Source organism: Eptesicus fuscus, chromosome 11 (assembly GCF_027574615.1).
Source record: "Eptesicus fuscus isolate TK198812 chromosome 11, DD_ASM_mEF_20220401, whole genome shotgun sequence".
NCBI lineage: Eukaryota > Metazoa > Chordata > Mammalia > Chiroptera > Vespertilionidae > Eptesicus > Eptesicus fuscus.
In genome coordinates, this window is record NC_072483.1 from 44,009,713 (window position 1) to 44,026,169 (window position 16,457).

At 40.9% G+C, this 16,457-nt stretch overlaps 1 protein-coding gene across 1 annotated transcript in view; it reads right to left on the reverse strand.

Annotated features, from left to right (window-relative positions):
• Positions 1-11,380, reverse strand: part of TTC21B (tetratricopeptide repeat domain 21B) — a 70,775-nt gene extending 59,395 nt beyond the window's left edge. The window contains exons 1-5 of the mRNA XM_008138614.3: positions 11,302-11,380; positions 7,534-7,663; positions 7,333-7,443; positions 4,507-4,673; positions 1,809-1,931 (exon numbers count right to left, since the gene is read on the reverse strand). Coding sequence (XP_008136836.2) covers positions 1,809-1,931; positions 4,507-4,673; positions 7,333-7,443; positions 7,534-7,663; positions 11,302-11,322 — 552 coding nt within the window. The 5' untranslated portion in view covers positions 11,323-11,380. The remainder of the gene's footprint in view (positions 1-1,808; positions 1,932-4,506; positions 4,674-7,332; positions 7,444-7,533; positions 7,664-11,301) is intronic.
• Positions 11,381-16,457: the final 5,077 nt, after the last annotated feature.

Sequence of the window (16,457 nt, forward strand, 5' to 3'; positions counted from 1 at the left end):
ACACTTTTCCAAAGAGGACAAAGAGATGGCCAATAGACAGATGAAAAGATGCTCAACTTTACTAATCATCAGAGAAATGCAAATTAAAACTACAATGAGATATCACCTCACACCTGTCAGAATGGTTATCATCAATAAATCAACAAACTAGTGTTGGGGAAGATGTAGAGAAAAGCAAACCCTCCTGCACTGTTGGTGGGAATGCAGATTGGTGCAACCACTGTGGAAAATCGTATGGAAGTTTCTCAAAAAATTAAATATGGAACTACCTTATGAGGCAGCAATTTCATTTCTGGGTATATATATCTGAAAAAACCCAAAACACTAGAGTGGACCCTCAGTTCTAGAACTTAATTTGTTCTGGAAGGCTGTTTGAGAAGCAATTTAGTAAAAAAAAAAAAAAAAAACGAATCATTTTTTTCCCACTAGAAATAGTCACAGCGTAATTTCCTGAGATGTTAACATGAGGTATAGCAGTAAACTGACTCATACTCACACATTCTCTCCTTTGTTTATCGCCTGAGAGATGCATGACTAATTGTACAGGGATCAGCATGAAAGAGTTTTTGGGTCAAGAACCAAATTGTGGGAAAATGGGAGACATTTGAGAACCAAGGTTTGACTATAATTCAAAAGAATATATGCACTTGTATGTTCACTGCAGAGTTACTTATCTAGAGCCTAGTTATTGAAGTAATCCAAGTGCCCATCAATAGACAAGTGGATAAAAAAGTTGTGGTATATACATACAATGGAATATTACTTAGCCATAAAAAGAATGAAATCTGCGCAGACTGGTTTGGCTCAGTGGATAGAGTGTCGGTCTACAGACTGAAGTGTCCTGGGTATCCCCAATATCTAAAGTGATACCTCACATATATTAGACAGGCTGTAAATGTTTGGTGAATAAATAACATAGGAACCACAACCACCAACACCAATAACAACAAAACCAATTAAAATTGATCTAGGATTGAAGAATTTGGTAGGGAATACATTTCTCTAGTTTACTGTTCATTGTCCTACCTATAATAATAAAAGCATAATATGCTAATTAGACCAGACAACCAAATAACCTTCTGGATGTCATTACGGACATCCTTCCAGACAAAACCGCAGCGGCAGGGGCTGAGGCAGAGGCGGTTAGGGGCGATCAGGCAGGCAGGCGAGCAGTTAGGGGCGATCAGGCAGGCAGGCGAGTGATTCGGGGTGATCAGGCAGGCAGGCAGATTGGTTAGGGGCAATCAGGCAGGCAGGTGAGCAGTTAGGGGTGATCAGATAGGCAGGCAGAGGTGTTAGGGGCAAACAGGCAGGCAGGCAAGCAGTTAGGGGTGGGCAGGCGAGTGGTTAGGGGCAATGAGGCAGGCAGATGAGCAGTTAGAGGCAATGAGGCATGCAGGCGAGCAGTTTGGGGCGATGAGGCAGGCAGGCAGAGGGGTTAGGGGCGATGAGGCAGGCAGGCGAGTGGTTAGGGGCGATGAGGCAGGCAGGCAGGCAAGTAGTTAGGAGACAGCGGTCCCGGATTACAAGAGGGATGTCTGACTGCCAGTTTAGGCCCAATCCCAGCAGTTGGACATCCTCTGAGGGGTCCCGGATTGCGAGAGGGTACAGGCCAGGCTGAGAGACCCCCCTACCCCCATTCACAAATTTCGTGCACTGGGCCTCTAGTATAAACATTTGTCCCTCCTACAATTGAGAATTGATAAAAGTAACATGAAAATTATTTTTGATCCACTTAGTTTTGTTGGGTTTCAACTATATTATGAATAAATTTTGAAACATGATTTGTTTACCTAACTCCAACTTACCTTACCCAGCAGAGCAAAAATATCATTTCCATTTTGTAATCCCTCTTCAAAAGATCTTAGTGCTCTTTTAGTATAAGGTTCTTTTCCTCTTGTAATATCAAGCCATGCTCTCAAGATCTGTCCCTGTAAAATAAAAAATTCTAATCATACTTCCAATTCTTTGGGGGAGAAATGGGTAAAAGAAGTAAACCTAATGTCTTTTCATTGTTGTAATTAATAACAAAAATCACTCTATCAAATAATATTATGAAAAATAAAACTGCACAGTAAAAATGCTTTCCAAATCTTGCCAGCCTAGAGTGTGGAAAAGTATTTAGAATTTCAGCCTTACTAGTCTGCTCAATATTAATATGAAGAAGCTTATCAAAAAGTCCATTAATGCTAAATAATCAATATTCTTATTTCGGACTTTGCCAGCAAATTGTTATTAATAATAGTTAAAAATGTAATTTGAGACCTAAATAAGAATTTGTTACCTCTTTTGGAGCAATCAGACTAAATGAACCAAGATGGAAAACAGGAGTGCCTTGCTGCATATATATTAAAAATTAAGATAATGTGGCAATGTTCTCTTTAATCTGTGACTAGTCCAGTGAGTTTCAAATGCAAGCATATATGGCCCAAGAAATTAAAAACTGAAGAAGTCATGGATGTTTACCTTCAGAAATGTTAGTGAGCCAATGGGTTGCAAGATTTATAGCACTGAAAAGAAGATGGACATAAGTCGAATACTTTTCTTTTTAGTTTCAAATAAAAATTATGAAATCTGCTCTTTTATCAAATTTATAGTCCCTGGCTGGTGTGGCTAAATGGTTAAGTTAGAGCTGGGATAGCAAACCCCTTCTCTGCCAAGGGTCATTTGAATATTTATAGCATCATTCGCGGGACATACAACATTACCAACTTAAAAATCAGCCAAAGACTTAACTAACTCACTCCTAATGCCTTGGCAGGGCCCGGCCATATACAGCCCAAGGGCTGGGCGTTCCCCACCACTGGGTTAGAGCATCAGCCCGTGCACCAAAGGGTCTCAGGCTGGAGTCCTGGTCAAGGGCATGTATCTGGGTTGCAGGTTCGATCCCTGGCTGTGGTCAGGGCACATGAGTGAGGTAACCAATCGATGTCTCTCTCCCATAAGTGTTTCTCTGTCTCTGTCTCTCTCTCCTCCTCTCTTTCCCCCTTCCCATCCTTCCACTCTTTCTAAAAATCAATGGAAAAATATCCCTGGGTGAGGATTAACACAAAAAATTATAGGTTAATTCATAAACTTATAAATCTTTAACTGAGATTATATTTAGCTCTCTGTATTTCATCTGAAAAGACAGTTAATACTACTCAAATAGTGCTATTTCTACTCACTAGATCACTGTGCTTGTTTGAATTGTTTCAACTACTATCTCTGGATAGATAATTCCCAAGCTTTACTTGCAGTCCAGTACCTCTTTTAATTTTTTCTTTTTCCAACAGCTCATCTACTATCTATTTCACTGTTCTCCAGAGCCTGGAATATAGCATGTCTTCAGCTAAACACAGCTTTCTTTAAGATTACCTTCTTAATTCAACGTAGTTTCCATTCATGTTAACTGGTCTCTGAATTGTCCAGGCTTAAAACCTGAGATATCCTCAGTATGTTCCCCCCATTATTTACAAGCAGTTGACAAGTATTGTGGATATTTAACAATTCTCAAATTTGTACCCCTCTACAGTATTTTAGTATCAGCCCTCAGTCTTCTGCCAGAAAGCAGTACCCTTTTGGCTGCATTCTAGTACCCCCCCCAGGTCAGTCCACCCTATACAGCATTGTTAAATTAATCAGCTGAATCTGTACTCTAATAACATCACTGCAGAGATTAAGAACCTTTGATGGTCTTTCAATGCCTATCAAATTAGATACAAATACTGTACCTTGCTGTCAAGATCCTTCAATTTGCCCCAACCCACATCTCCACATTTTCCTTCCATCCTCTTCATCTATGTACCCCATGTTCCCATCAAATATGAAGAGTCTCACTGTACCCAGAACCGATATGTCTCCTTGTTTTTCTGATTTCCATCTATTACTTCCCTCCTTGGGAGTATCTACTTCCCTTTTCCATAATCTTTGCCTATGGAAACTATCCATCTTTCAGGTTTTAGTTCAAATGCTACTTCAAGAAATTCTTTCTCATTCTAATACTTACAGATCTTATCTTTCCTTAAGTACCTAAAATAGTGCCTAGCACAAAGCAAGCAAGCAATAAATGTCAACTATTATTTTCCTGCACACTTTAATCACACCTCTCTCAACATATTGGCTGGGTATATGACCTATGACAACTGCTACATGATCCATTCAGGATAGTAAAGCTTATGCATTCCTTATCTTTGTATTACTAACAGGTCAAATAATGGTGCCTTGTACCTACAAAAGCTCAATAAGGAGAGTGGGAGGGAAGGAAGGAAGAGAATAAGGAAGGAAGGGGAAGAAAGAAAGAAAGGGAACAGGGAAAGATTATTTCCAGAGTTAATAAATAGCATAAAAATAAACAGCCTTTGAGAACCACAACTTTACAAAATAATAAAATATTAAAATAAAGCTATTATTTATAAAGTGAGAATAGAGTGAGCAATAACAAAGAATTAAACAGCAGTTACCTCTGAATATATAAATAACATGTTTCCTTTAATGTCACTATTTCACAATAAGAAAACCAGCTACCTCTTTACTACCATCTGACATTTTGATCATTCTGTCAATGTACTCTCTCGCTTTCTCGTGACGACCAATGTGCCATAAAAATAAGCCTGCGTGGTACAAAGCTTTCGGTTCTGCTCCTTTACGCAGCTCCTTCACTTTGGCATCTGATTCCAGAATAGCTTCTCTATCTTGAATGGAAAAAGAAAACATGAATGAAAATTAAATTCTAGATCACGTATTTATAATAGGTCAGATGATTAACAGGGGAGAGAATTAAGTTCTTCTCTCTATAGCAGAACTGTCAAATAGAAATACAATGCAAGCCACATATGTAACTTAAAATTTTCTAGTAGCCACATTAAAGAGGCAAAAAGAAACAAGTAAAATTAGTTTGTCCTGTATATCCAAATTATTTCACCTGTAATTTGATAAGAAAACCATTGAGAGTCTTTGTTTTCTTCTTACTAAATCTTTAAAATGTGGTATATATTTTATATACACATCTCATTAAGTTACTAAATTTTCTACAGAAACACTTAATTTGTACTTCTATTTCATAAAATTTATGAAAAAGTACATTCATTTACTCATTGTTCTAAACATAACTTCTAATAGCTGAATCAAGTATCAGTTTAAAATGTAAAAGTAATTAGAATTCAATTAAAAATTTGGTTCCTCAAACTAAGCCCCATTGCTCAATAGCCACATGTGGTTAATGATCACTGTAATATACACTTCTAAAGTTAATGCCATCCCCAAGATATAAAGGCTATAAATGCAACTTTTAAAATAATACTTGAAAAAATTAGCAATGGTTCTAAAATGATGTAATTATTAGAGGCAAACCAGGACTAGTATTTAAATTACCCAATTCCCTAATCCATTTCTAAAATATATCAACATGGGAGGCTACTGTAACAGACCAGTGAAAGGTAGTATAATGGTTGTTCCTTACATAGTTTAATGACTGCCTGATTGCTCCCTTAAATAGTCTATTTCCAACAACTCTAATCATTATTACCAAATCTATCATATGAGAGTATGTCTTAGGACACAAATGTCAATTAGATCCAAATCCTGGATCAAAGCGGAGCAGGGTCAGTTATACAGTAAGGAAGAAGAAATGTCCAAGTTGAGGGCGGTGATTCTAATAGACTCTACCTTTCTGGAAATGGCTACCAAGGAAAGGTAAGTGACCCTTCCTTTTAGCTCCAATTACACAAATTTAAATTTAAATGTGGAATTACCAAGGTATCACTTCATGACTTTAGGAAATAGAAGCATCTTTGGTGGGCTACAGCTTGCTTGGCAAGAAGACTGCTTCTGCCTGCTGCCCACCTCCCTTCAGAAATGTTTGTTAAAGAACCACGATACGGAGACAGAAAAGAACTCATCCGGGCAGGAGCAGGCACTGTAGTCTTCTGCCCAGACTTCCATCGGGTCCCTATTGAGGCATCAGTTAGCTGGGACACCACTTGCACAAAGTTAGCTCTTGCCACTTCGCAGCTCAAGTTCTTACTGCATCACAGCCCTTTTATATTCAGGACTTACGTCAGAACGCTGGAAGAATGTACATGAACAATCCAGGCCTTTTCTAGGCACTACTGACACACCTCTGGGCCCCTCCTAGACTCAAGACTACTCAGCATCATATGTGGTGAAAAGCAGAGTCAGTACTCAAGTGTCCCTCGGCAATATTTCTGCCTCCATGTTTTTAGTGTCCCGGAAATCACATTTCCCAACAGAATCAATACTGTTGGGAATAATCAATTAAATGAAAACCTGATTCTAGGAAGAAAATATTTTGTACTAATTTTTTTAAAGGCTTATTGACTACAGCTCTCCTATGAAACTTCTCTGCTCCAGCTTAAAACTCCTGCCTGGGCACAGAGAGAGGGGATCCACAGAAGAGTCGAATCCTGAACCAATACCATATGTTTGCCCATGGATTTCTCCCGTCTGACAAATATGCTTTATACTGAAATCCTGCCCGTCTTTCAAAGATCAGATTATGTTCCTATCTTTCACGAAGCTTTCCCAGGCGACTCCTATGGATTAATAGTACATACTATTTTCCATTAATTTGGGACTCATTTGTTTTATTTATCATTTTATTTAATAGTAACATTAGAATTTAATCTTGGTGTTTTTAAAAAAATCCTTATTGTTGAAAGTATTACATATGTCCCCTTTTCCCCCCCATTAACCCCCTGCAGCCCACCCCTGCCCCTAATCTTGGTGGTTTTTACATTTCTTTTTTCAACTAGATCATATAAGATGTTATGGATCACATCTTATATGTTTAATATTAAATAAATAAATATTTATATAAAGACAGTTCACACAATTTTAATTGCTGGTTTTGCATAAAGTTTTTCTATAATATTTTCCAAACTATTACTTGATGAAAATTTACTGAATATCTTCCAAGGATTAGCCCTCTTGGGGACATAAAGGCCATTAAGAAGCTTAAGATATAGTAGAAGAATGACACTGCTTATAGCTATATATTTGAACATGACTGGTTATAAAGTTGGCTGTTGCAGAGCAATTTATTTACATACCTGTTTGGGGCTATTCTTTTTGTTTGTTTGCTTAACAATTGCTAATATACGTTCACCTTTATGATAACTCAAACAAATGAAAATTCTCCTGAAGGATATAAGGAGTATGAAAGTAAGATACATATTTATTCTGCTTTATGAACTTACAATCTCGTCGGGATGATAAAACATACATGATATAAACAGTACTTAGAGATAATAGGTAATACAGTATGATCAGACTAAATGCTATGGTAATTGAGAAAAAAAAATAAACTGAGTAGGAAAAATTGTCCTACTATACCTGGATTAGGACTCATTTTATGGGCGTATATCAGTGCAAGCAGAGAACAAAGTGAGACATCTGGTTTATTTTCAAGAGTCTCAAATTCTCGAAGAGCTTCTTGAGTTTTACCTGAAAGTCAAAATTATGATGTGAAAAATTATTCTTTGTGCAAAACAAGAATTCAAAATGTATGCAGCACGGTTAATAATTTGCACATACCTTCCATTAATGTACCATAGGCATGATAAAACCTGAAGACGGGGTCATTACCATACTTCTTAATTCCTTCACTGGCAACAAGTAACACGTGATGGAAATACCTCTCTTGACAATAGTAATTAATCAAAGTCTAAAGGGAAATAAGAACGAAATGTTACAAGGAGATTCTGATGTTCTGAAATATCTACGCAGATATTAATCTAAAATCTTGAATAATCTAAAACTTGTTAAAGCACAGCACTCAATACTAAGGAATACAGAACACAATGAACACAAAATTACTTAAATGTCTCGGTGTTTTCTAATAATTTCAATCCTTTCTTCTAAATTGTTAAGCGAATGTTCTCTGGAACTTTTACTTTGCCTTTTCCTGCTCTCTAGTCTCTTCCTTGGCTATATTTCTTGCAAGTGTGATCCATACTCCATCTCCAAGCCCCCCACAGCACATCTAAATAAAATGCAGTTGTCCTCCAGTGCCCCCTTCCTAGGGTAGCAAATGAGCTTAGTTTCCCAACACTAAGGACACTTTAAAAAAAACACACATTTTATTGATTTTTTACAGAGAGGAAGGGAGAGGGATAGAGAGTTAGAAACATCGATGAGAGAGAAACATCGATCCGCTGCCTCCTGCATACCTCCTACTTGGGATGTGCCCACAACCAAGGTACATGCCCTTGAATGGAATCGAACCTGGGACCCTTCAGTCCGCAGGACGACGCTCTATCCACTGAGCCAAACCAGTCAGGGCACTAAGGACACTTTTAATATCATTTTACTTGACTTCTGTCCAGCAGTTAGTATCACTAAGAATCTAACTCTCTGAAAAGGCAGTGGCATGGCATTGTAAAAAGGACATGGCTGCCCCAGCCTGGCCTGTGTGGCTCAGCAGTTGAGCATCCACCCAGGAACCAATAGGCCTCTGGTTCCGTTCCCCGTCAGGACACACATGCCCAAGCTGCAAGGTCGATCCCCAGTAGAGGGCATGCAGGAGGCAGACAACTGATAATGTTCCACTCTCATTAATGTTTTTCTCTCTCTATCCTTTCTTCCTTCTCTCTCTCTAAAAATCAATAAATGGGGGAGGGGGTGGGAGGACAAGGCTTAAAGACAAAAAGACCTGGTTTCAAATTTCTGATCCATCTTCTAGCTCCTGAGTAATGCTCACTTGTAAAATGCTGTTAGTTGTTTACAGGTCACTGTGAAGATTAAGATATCATACTGTAAGAATTCTATTTGGAAAAAAAAAAGTTCCTCCTAACCCTATATGCTGATGAAATAAAACACCACGTGTCCAGCCAAGATCTCTCATGGAAGTTCCAGATTCATCCTTCCATTTGCCCCACTGCCCAAGCCAGACATGAAGTCATGGAATCCTCCCTTCCCTTTTGCCCAGTCCCCTAAGTAAGCAGAATCCCCACCCTCCATACTACCACTACCTACCTTGGTTCAGGTTAGGTTGTTTGGTCAAACATATACTGACCGCCTACCAGTGTCAGGACCTGGACGAGGTACTATGAATATGAAGATGAGTAAGACATGGCAGCTCCTGCCCAGAAATACTTAACGTTTTTCAAATGAGACCAGAATCTAAGAAAACTGAAATACGATGTACTAAATACAAGAAAAGTTGCTTTGAGGATATAGGAGAATGAGGATTGGGTGTGGGTAGCAGGGGAAAGTAAAACTAAGAGAAAGATCCTTGGAGAGGACTTCAGAACTGATTCTTGATTTGCAAACTCCCACTTCCCCTCCACACATAAACACACTCTTCCTGTGTCCCTCTCAGGATTTGTGAGGAAGGTACAGGAGTACAGCGAGGCAGAGGCACTGCAACAGCACAGTAATGAAACGTAGGGATGGGTGGGATGCAGACGACTAAAAGCCATTCCATAATTTAGAGAAAGGACTGGCCAACTATGGCACATGGCCATACCTAGCCTATGCCTGTTTTCTATGGCCGGCAAGGTAATAATGGTTTGTACGCTTTCAAATTGTTAAGAAAAGGGAAAAAGAAGAAAAATACTTCATAGCGTATACGAAATTAAAATTTCAGGATTCATAAATAAGAATTTATTGGAACAAAGCCATGGTTTTCCATTCCCTGTTGTAGAACCTTAAGTAAGACAGGGATTACTGGGTGACTAAATTGGAGAGGCAAGTAGGGTCAAGAAGTGTCTTATATTAAGTTGATTCTCTAGTCCAGTGGTCGGCAAACTGCGGCTTGCGAGCCACATGCGGCTCTTTGGTCCCTTGATTGTGGCTCTTCCACAAAATACCACGGCCTGGGCGAGTCTATTTTGAAGAAGTGGCATTAGAAGAAGTTTAAGTTTAAAAAATTTGGCTCTCAAAAGAAATTCCAACCTTGTACTGTTGATATTTGGCTCTGTTGACTAATGAGTTTGCCGACCACTGCTCTAGTCTAAGTGATGAGGAACCACATAACAGTTTTTAGCATGAGAAGTGTTTTTATTATAACAATTCCTTTGGGTGGTAGTACAAAGGTTACATTTCAAGTGATGACCAAAATTTAAGGGGTTGGGAGTCGGCTTCACAGGAAGATACAATAATGTAAAAAATTTAGGCAAAATATCGACACTGCAGCATTCCCTACCACTGCCCAACTGTCCTCCATCCACCTACCACCATCTAACGTGGCACCCATTTTATTTCCTTATTTAGGGTCTAACGTCTCCTAGTCAAATGTAAAATCCGAGATTGAGAGGCTTTTATCTAATTTTATTATTGCAGGGCTTATAGCGAATAATGCCAGACACACAAGGAAGGCATTCAGTGTATATAATGCATTAATTTAATTAAGGTTTTTCTCCGGCACTGGCCAAACCATGTGTGAAGGCAGGGACTGCTCCATTCTGCCCATCACCATCTCCAGGGTCCAGTGGACACACTGTGTGCGCGCCCTTCAGCACTATCTGCTGCTGGACGGATGATGTAGGGCACAAATGTACAGAGAGCACCGTCATCCTAAAAGCAACTTACTTTCAAGTCTCATGCCTTTGTTTTCACACAATTGCTTTTTTTAAAAAAATACATTTTATTGATTTTTTACAGAGAGGAAGAGAGGGATAGAGAGTTAGAAACATCAATGAGAGAGAAACATAGATCAGCTGCCTCTTGCACACCCTCTACTGGGGATGTGCCCGCAACCAAGGTACATGCCCTTGACCGGAATCGAACCCGGGACCCTTGAGTCCGCAGGCCGACGCTCCATCCACTGAGCCAAACCGGTTTCAGCTCACACCATTTCTTAAGTGGATTGTCAGTAAATGCCGAACCGATGAACCGGTGATAAGCAGAGAAAACCACCCCCCTAACGTAGAGACGCCTCCATGTTCCAGCCTGTGCCTGTCACTGTTCCCATTTCATCTTTCCGCGCCCCTTTTCGGGGAGCGGGGAGCGGGGAGCGGGGAGCGGGGAGCGGACACTAGTTGGCGGGCAGTTACTGAACATCACCCCGGGAGGCGCAGGAGGAGTGATGTGTTGACCAAGGTTTCCGAGCAAACCGGGCACCAAAGTAACAGGACACACAGCGCACGGGGCGGGCCAAGCAGTTCGGAAAGCCGTGCTGGGGCGGCTGCCCGGACCTCAAGCTCCCAAAGCAGCGCCTGGGCGGTGACCAGGCGACCGAGCGCCGGGCTGGGCGCGGGGCCCCGCAGGTACCAACGCCCGGCGCAGGCGGCCGCGCTCTCCCCACGCCCCGGCTCCCGGTCCACCCCAGAAGCGCCCCACGTCCAGGTCCCGCCCGCTCACCTTCAGCCCCTGCGAGTCCATGGCTCTCCCGAGGCGGGGCCGCGAGCCGCACGGGAGAAGCAGGGGTCCCGGCGCCGCAGCGAGGCCCAAACCGCGCTCGCGCTCCCGGGCCCGGTGGGAGGGGCGAGGGGGCGGGGCGGGGCGGGGCCACGCCGCCATTGGCTGCCGCGGGGAGGGCGGTCCTCGCTGCAGGGATTGCAGGGAGGAGGCGGGGGGACTGGGAGCCCCGACCCGCGGGGAGGGCTGTGGGTGGAGAAGGGGGCGCCACGGCTGGTGGGAAAGACAAAGGAGGACGGACCGAGAGGCGGCCCGAGGAGGACAGTGGGTGGCGGGCCCGAGGATATGAAATTAAGGAATAAAGAAAATAGGGAGGAGGAAACCGGTGTGGCTCAGTGGATGGAGCGTCGGCCTGCGGACTCAAGGGTCCCAGGTTCGATTCCGGTCAAGGGCATGTACCTTGGTTGCAGCACATCCCTGGTGGGGGGTGTGCAGGAGGCAGCTGGTCGATGTTTCTAGCTCTCTATCCCTCTCCTTTCCTCTCTGTAAAAAATCAATAAAATATATTAAAAAAGAAAGAAAGAAAATAGGGAGGACGCCCAACCAATGGACCTCTAAACATCCATAAAAAATCATTTTTAAAAAAGAAAGAAAATAGGGGAGGAAGAAGGGAAACGGGCAATCTGTGTCTCATCTATGGTGACAGGATAGGACACCATTTTCGGCAAGTTTGTGCTGAGGCCGGTTCCAGCAATGCGGCTATTTGAAGGCCTGGCCAGCTTGGGGGAAAAAACCCTGTAAGTGTCACTTGTGGTTGCATATTGGCCACAAGGTGGCGCGGAAAAAAATCACAAATTTGTATGGGGGATGCGCTTCTTGGGCTCATCTTCACAGGCATTGCTGCAATCCCGAGATTGTTGTTAGAATGAATATTAAATTTTTTTTTACAGCCCTGATAATGAGAGGAACAATTTATTTTGTTGTGTTTTTTTTTTAAATGATACAACTGATTTTAAGTTGGCAATAAAATTAATCTTTAGGCAGAGTTTTATGTCTGTACCCATCAGGCAACTCTGTTAACTGCTCGTAGGTTTCTTCACTTTTTCAGAACATTAAATTAAAATATAATGGACTAAGAGATTTTCTATTTTTCCTTAAAGATATTTTCTAAATAGCAGTTAAGATTTGAGGTAGTCAGTGATCTTTGAGGTCATTTACACGAATTCCAAATTTTGATCCTAGTGTTACCTGATTTAGTCGGTGTGATTGATAGGTGCATGAGTCTGGTTGTAAGTTTGTTGTGGAGTGAGTCCATGAACATTGGCTTTTCCTTGGTGCCAGTAGATTGGGTAGTGACACCCTGAGGGAAGGGGGTGGCTACTCTCCCAGGCTTCAAGGCCAGGCAATATCTCTCATTGGCTTCCTTTTGAAAGATATTCCACCCAAGGAAGCACATATTATTTCCATAAGGATTGTTCTTTTTGTTTCCAACATTTATAGTCAAGCTAAATGTCTGTGGTAATAGCTGCTGGTCTGATATTGAGAGCAGTGGATTAATCTGCACTTGGTATGCAGAAGAGAACACTGCAAACCAACATGCTCATCAAAGAATGTAATCTTTAACTGGATGCTTTTGCATCCAAGTGAAAAGTTCATCTGGAAGAAAATGTCTCAGGAGCATGGTTAAAGGCACAAAATGATCAAGCTACTCACTGAGATATTTATTTATTTATTTATTTATTTATTTATTTATTTATTTTATTGTTAATCCTCACCCAAGGATCTTTTCTCCATTGATATTCATACAGGCATGCACCCCTGACCTGGAATCAAACCCAAGACCCTTTGGTGCTCAGACCACACTCCAACCACTGAGCCACACCAGCCAAGGTATCGACACTAATAAAAGGGTAATATGCTGCCGAAACCGGTTTGGCTCAGTGGATAGAGCGTCGGCCTGAGGACTCAAGGGTCCCAGGTTCGATTCCGGTCAAGGGCATGTACCTTGGTTTCAGGCACATCCCCAGTAGCGGGGTGTGCAAGAGGCAGCTGATGGATGTTTCTCTCTCATCAATGTTTCTAACTCTCTATCCCTCTCTCTTCCTCTCTGTAAAAAATCAATAAAAAGTATATTTTTTTAAAAAAAAAGGGTAATATGCTAATTAGACCAGGTCAACCAGACATCTTCCCGTCATGTGGTCCTCCATCTGGACAAAGCCAGGGTGGCGGGGGCAGAGGCAGAGGCGGTTAGGGGAAATCAGGCCACAGGGGAGAGCAGTTAAGGGTGATCAGGCCTGAAGGGAAGGTCGATTAGAGGTGATCAGGGAGGCAGGCAGAGTGGTTAGGGGCGATCAGGCAGTCAGGCAGGCAGGTGAGCGGTTAGGAGCCAGTGGTCCCAGATTGCAAGAGGGATGTCCTGGATTGGAGAGGGTGCAGGCTGGGCTGAGGCACCCCCCCACCCCCACCATGCACGAATTTCATGCACTGGGCCTCTAGTGTTTGTATATATGTATTTGTAGGGATTCTGATTTAATTTCAGGTGATACTTAGAACTGTATTTTTATATATTGCCCTGGGAGGTTTTTTAAATTAGATGAGTTTTTTTTTTTTTTAATTGTTCTAAGATTGTTGAAAGAGGTTATATAATAGGTCCAGAGACTTGCGGCCCACCATACTGAGGTCATGGTTGGATTGATTTGGATCTTTAAAGGAAGGCCAGGAGAATGCCATGGAAATAGCTAGGTTTTGGTTGGGAAAGCAGAATATCATAAAGTCCTAAGACATACCTGGCTAGTTTCATACTATATTTAATGCTATTAACTGCCAAATGAGTTTTATTTCAGCGAACATTATATATGACAAATAGAATGACCTCTGCCTTTTTGAATGAAGTCCTTCCTCACTCTCTTTTTTTCTGAGCAAAATATTTCTAGGTACTCTGACCATTCTCCATAAATCCTATTATTTAGCTTCTTACATATTTGTAAGTTCACAATCTTCTGGTTACTATATTTTGCCTGAGCATTGCACCTGTTTCAGGTTATCAGTCAGTATAACTCAATAGATAGTTTCCCTAAGGTAAGGCGAAAGGCTGCACTTAACACTGCGGTTGAACAAAGGTGCAATCTGCTTGCCTTTAGAAATTTGTGTTTTCAATGACTTCCAGAGATACTGCTGAACAAGACATTTCTTCACCATCCTCGATGAAAAATGAACATTAATAATGCAGATAAGAACCAGGCCAAGCGATGCTGAGGAGAAAACAAGGTCCAGAAGCCCTAATTCCTTTTAGAGAAATAAATTTAAAATGATAAGTTCAGTAGTTCCACATAACAAAGAATGAGGTGAGTATTGTATAACCCTTAAGTTCCAAAAAGTTAAATATCAATATATAGACTCCTATACCTTGGAAATATTTATGTATATATCGGTGTATAACTATAACTACACTTACACTATGTTTATTTCTTATATAATAGAGAGGAAGTGTATGTGTTCTTATGGATGTCATATATGTTTATTTAAATGTTTATTATATGTACTAGAGGCCCAATGCATGAAATTCATGCAAGAGTAGGCCTTCTTTCCCCTGGCTGCTGGCACCAGCTTCCCTCTGGCACCCGGGACCCGGGCTTCCCTCGCAGCCCTGGCTTCATCTGGAAGGTCATCTGGAAGGACATCCGGTCTAATTAGCATATTATGCTTTTATTATTATAGATACCCATTATTACTATAGTATACCAAAGCTGAGTTTCATTGGTAACTTTTGTGATGTTATTACTTTATATATTTTACATATAATGACAAGGCCTCTAATATAGTATACGAGATGAAAAGATCTTAGAGAAGTAAATAACTTAAGAGATAAACAATTTAAAGCAATGCTAACAATTAATTAACTAATTTGCTCATTTACGAACTATCTACTGAGCACCTCCTGTGCACAAAATACTGTAAAGAATACAAAGTACTTAAGGCCAGTTTCTGATTATCAGACATTATGTGGTGTGTGTGTTCTCATGGCAGAAGTGGAGGAGAAGGGCAATGAGAGGAAGAAGCCCACATTCCAACCACTGCACAGAGGCAGTTTACATACAAATGGCATATGTGAGGTCCTGTTTTGCCTAGAAGGGTCTGCACTTATGCCTGCTGTTTTAGTGTAATTATTAACAGTCCTCTCCTTCATTCTCAAAAGTGTCTGGGGTTGGACATGTACATCAAAATCCCATGGAGTTCATAGGAGATAAAATTATCTTCCAGTGATAAGAAACAAGGAAGCTGTCGCCGAATCCTAAAAGGTGGGTTTGTTTGTGGAGGTAGAAACAGAGATGAGGAGGGTGGTCAAGGCTTATGTCTCATCATTGCTTTCTTGTTTCCCCAGTAGCTGCTTAAATTATGTCCCTGCTTTCTATTTCCTTTTCCTAAAAGTAAAAATCTGCTCTCACCAGCACCTTCAAATTTGTTTGTTTATTTTTTATTTATTTATTTATTTATTTATTTATTTACAAATGCCTTAATGATTCTTCATCACCATAAGTTAAAGCCAAACCCCAACTGCCATTAGGAGTCTTCATTATCTGACCCCTGCTTGCCTCCCAGGCACTCTCAATGCTCGCTTTTCACTTCAGCAGAATTGAACGTTTGTGGATGTTCTGAACATGCCGTCCTGCTTCTCATTCTCATATATGTCCTTGGTCATCATCATCAGGGCAAACACATACTACAGTAATTAGTATATGCTTGGAGCTGTTGATCTGAAAGCTTCACTTGTATGAACTCATTCCATGCTCTCAAGAATTAATATTACCATTTCTGATGAAAATTTGGGGCAAAGAGGGATTAAGAAACTGTTTAAGGTTGTTCAGCTGGTAATTAGTTTAACTGATATTTGAACCCAGATAATCTAGCTTCAGAGACTATGCTTTTGACTGCTATTCTAGAAAATTTCTGATGTTTTCGGGCTGCCCTACACCTCTGATTCTTCTAACCTAGATCAGAATTTACCCTGTTATAACTATCCCTGTATTCTCCCATAGAGAAAATTTGTACTTACTTCTTTTGCTGAGCTACAAGAATAATCCAAACCATAACAGATGTTGGGAAAGCAGTTTAGTGCTATTGGTGGTTGAGAAGAATAGAATATTGTCAGATCAGTTTTA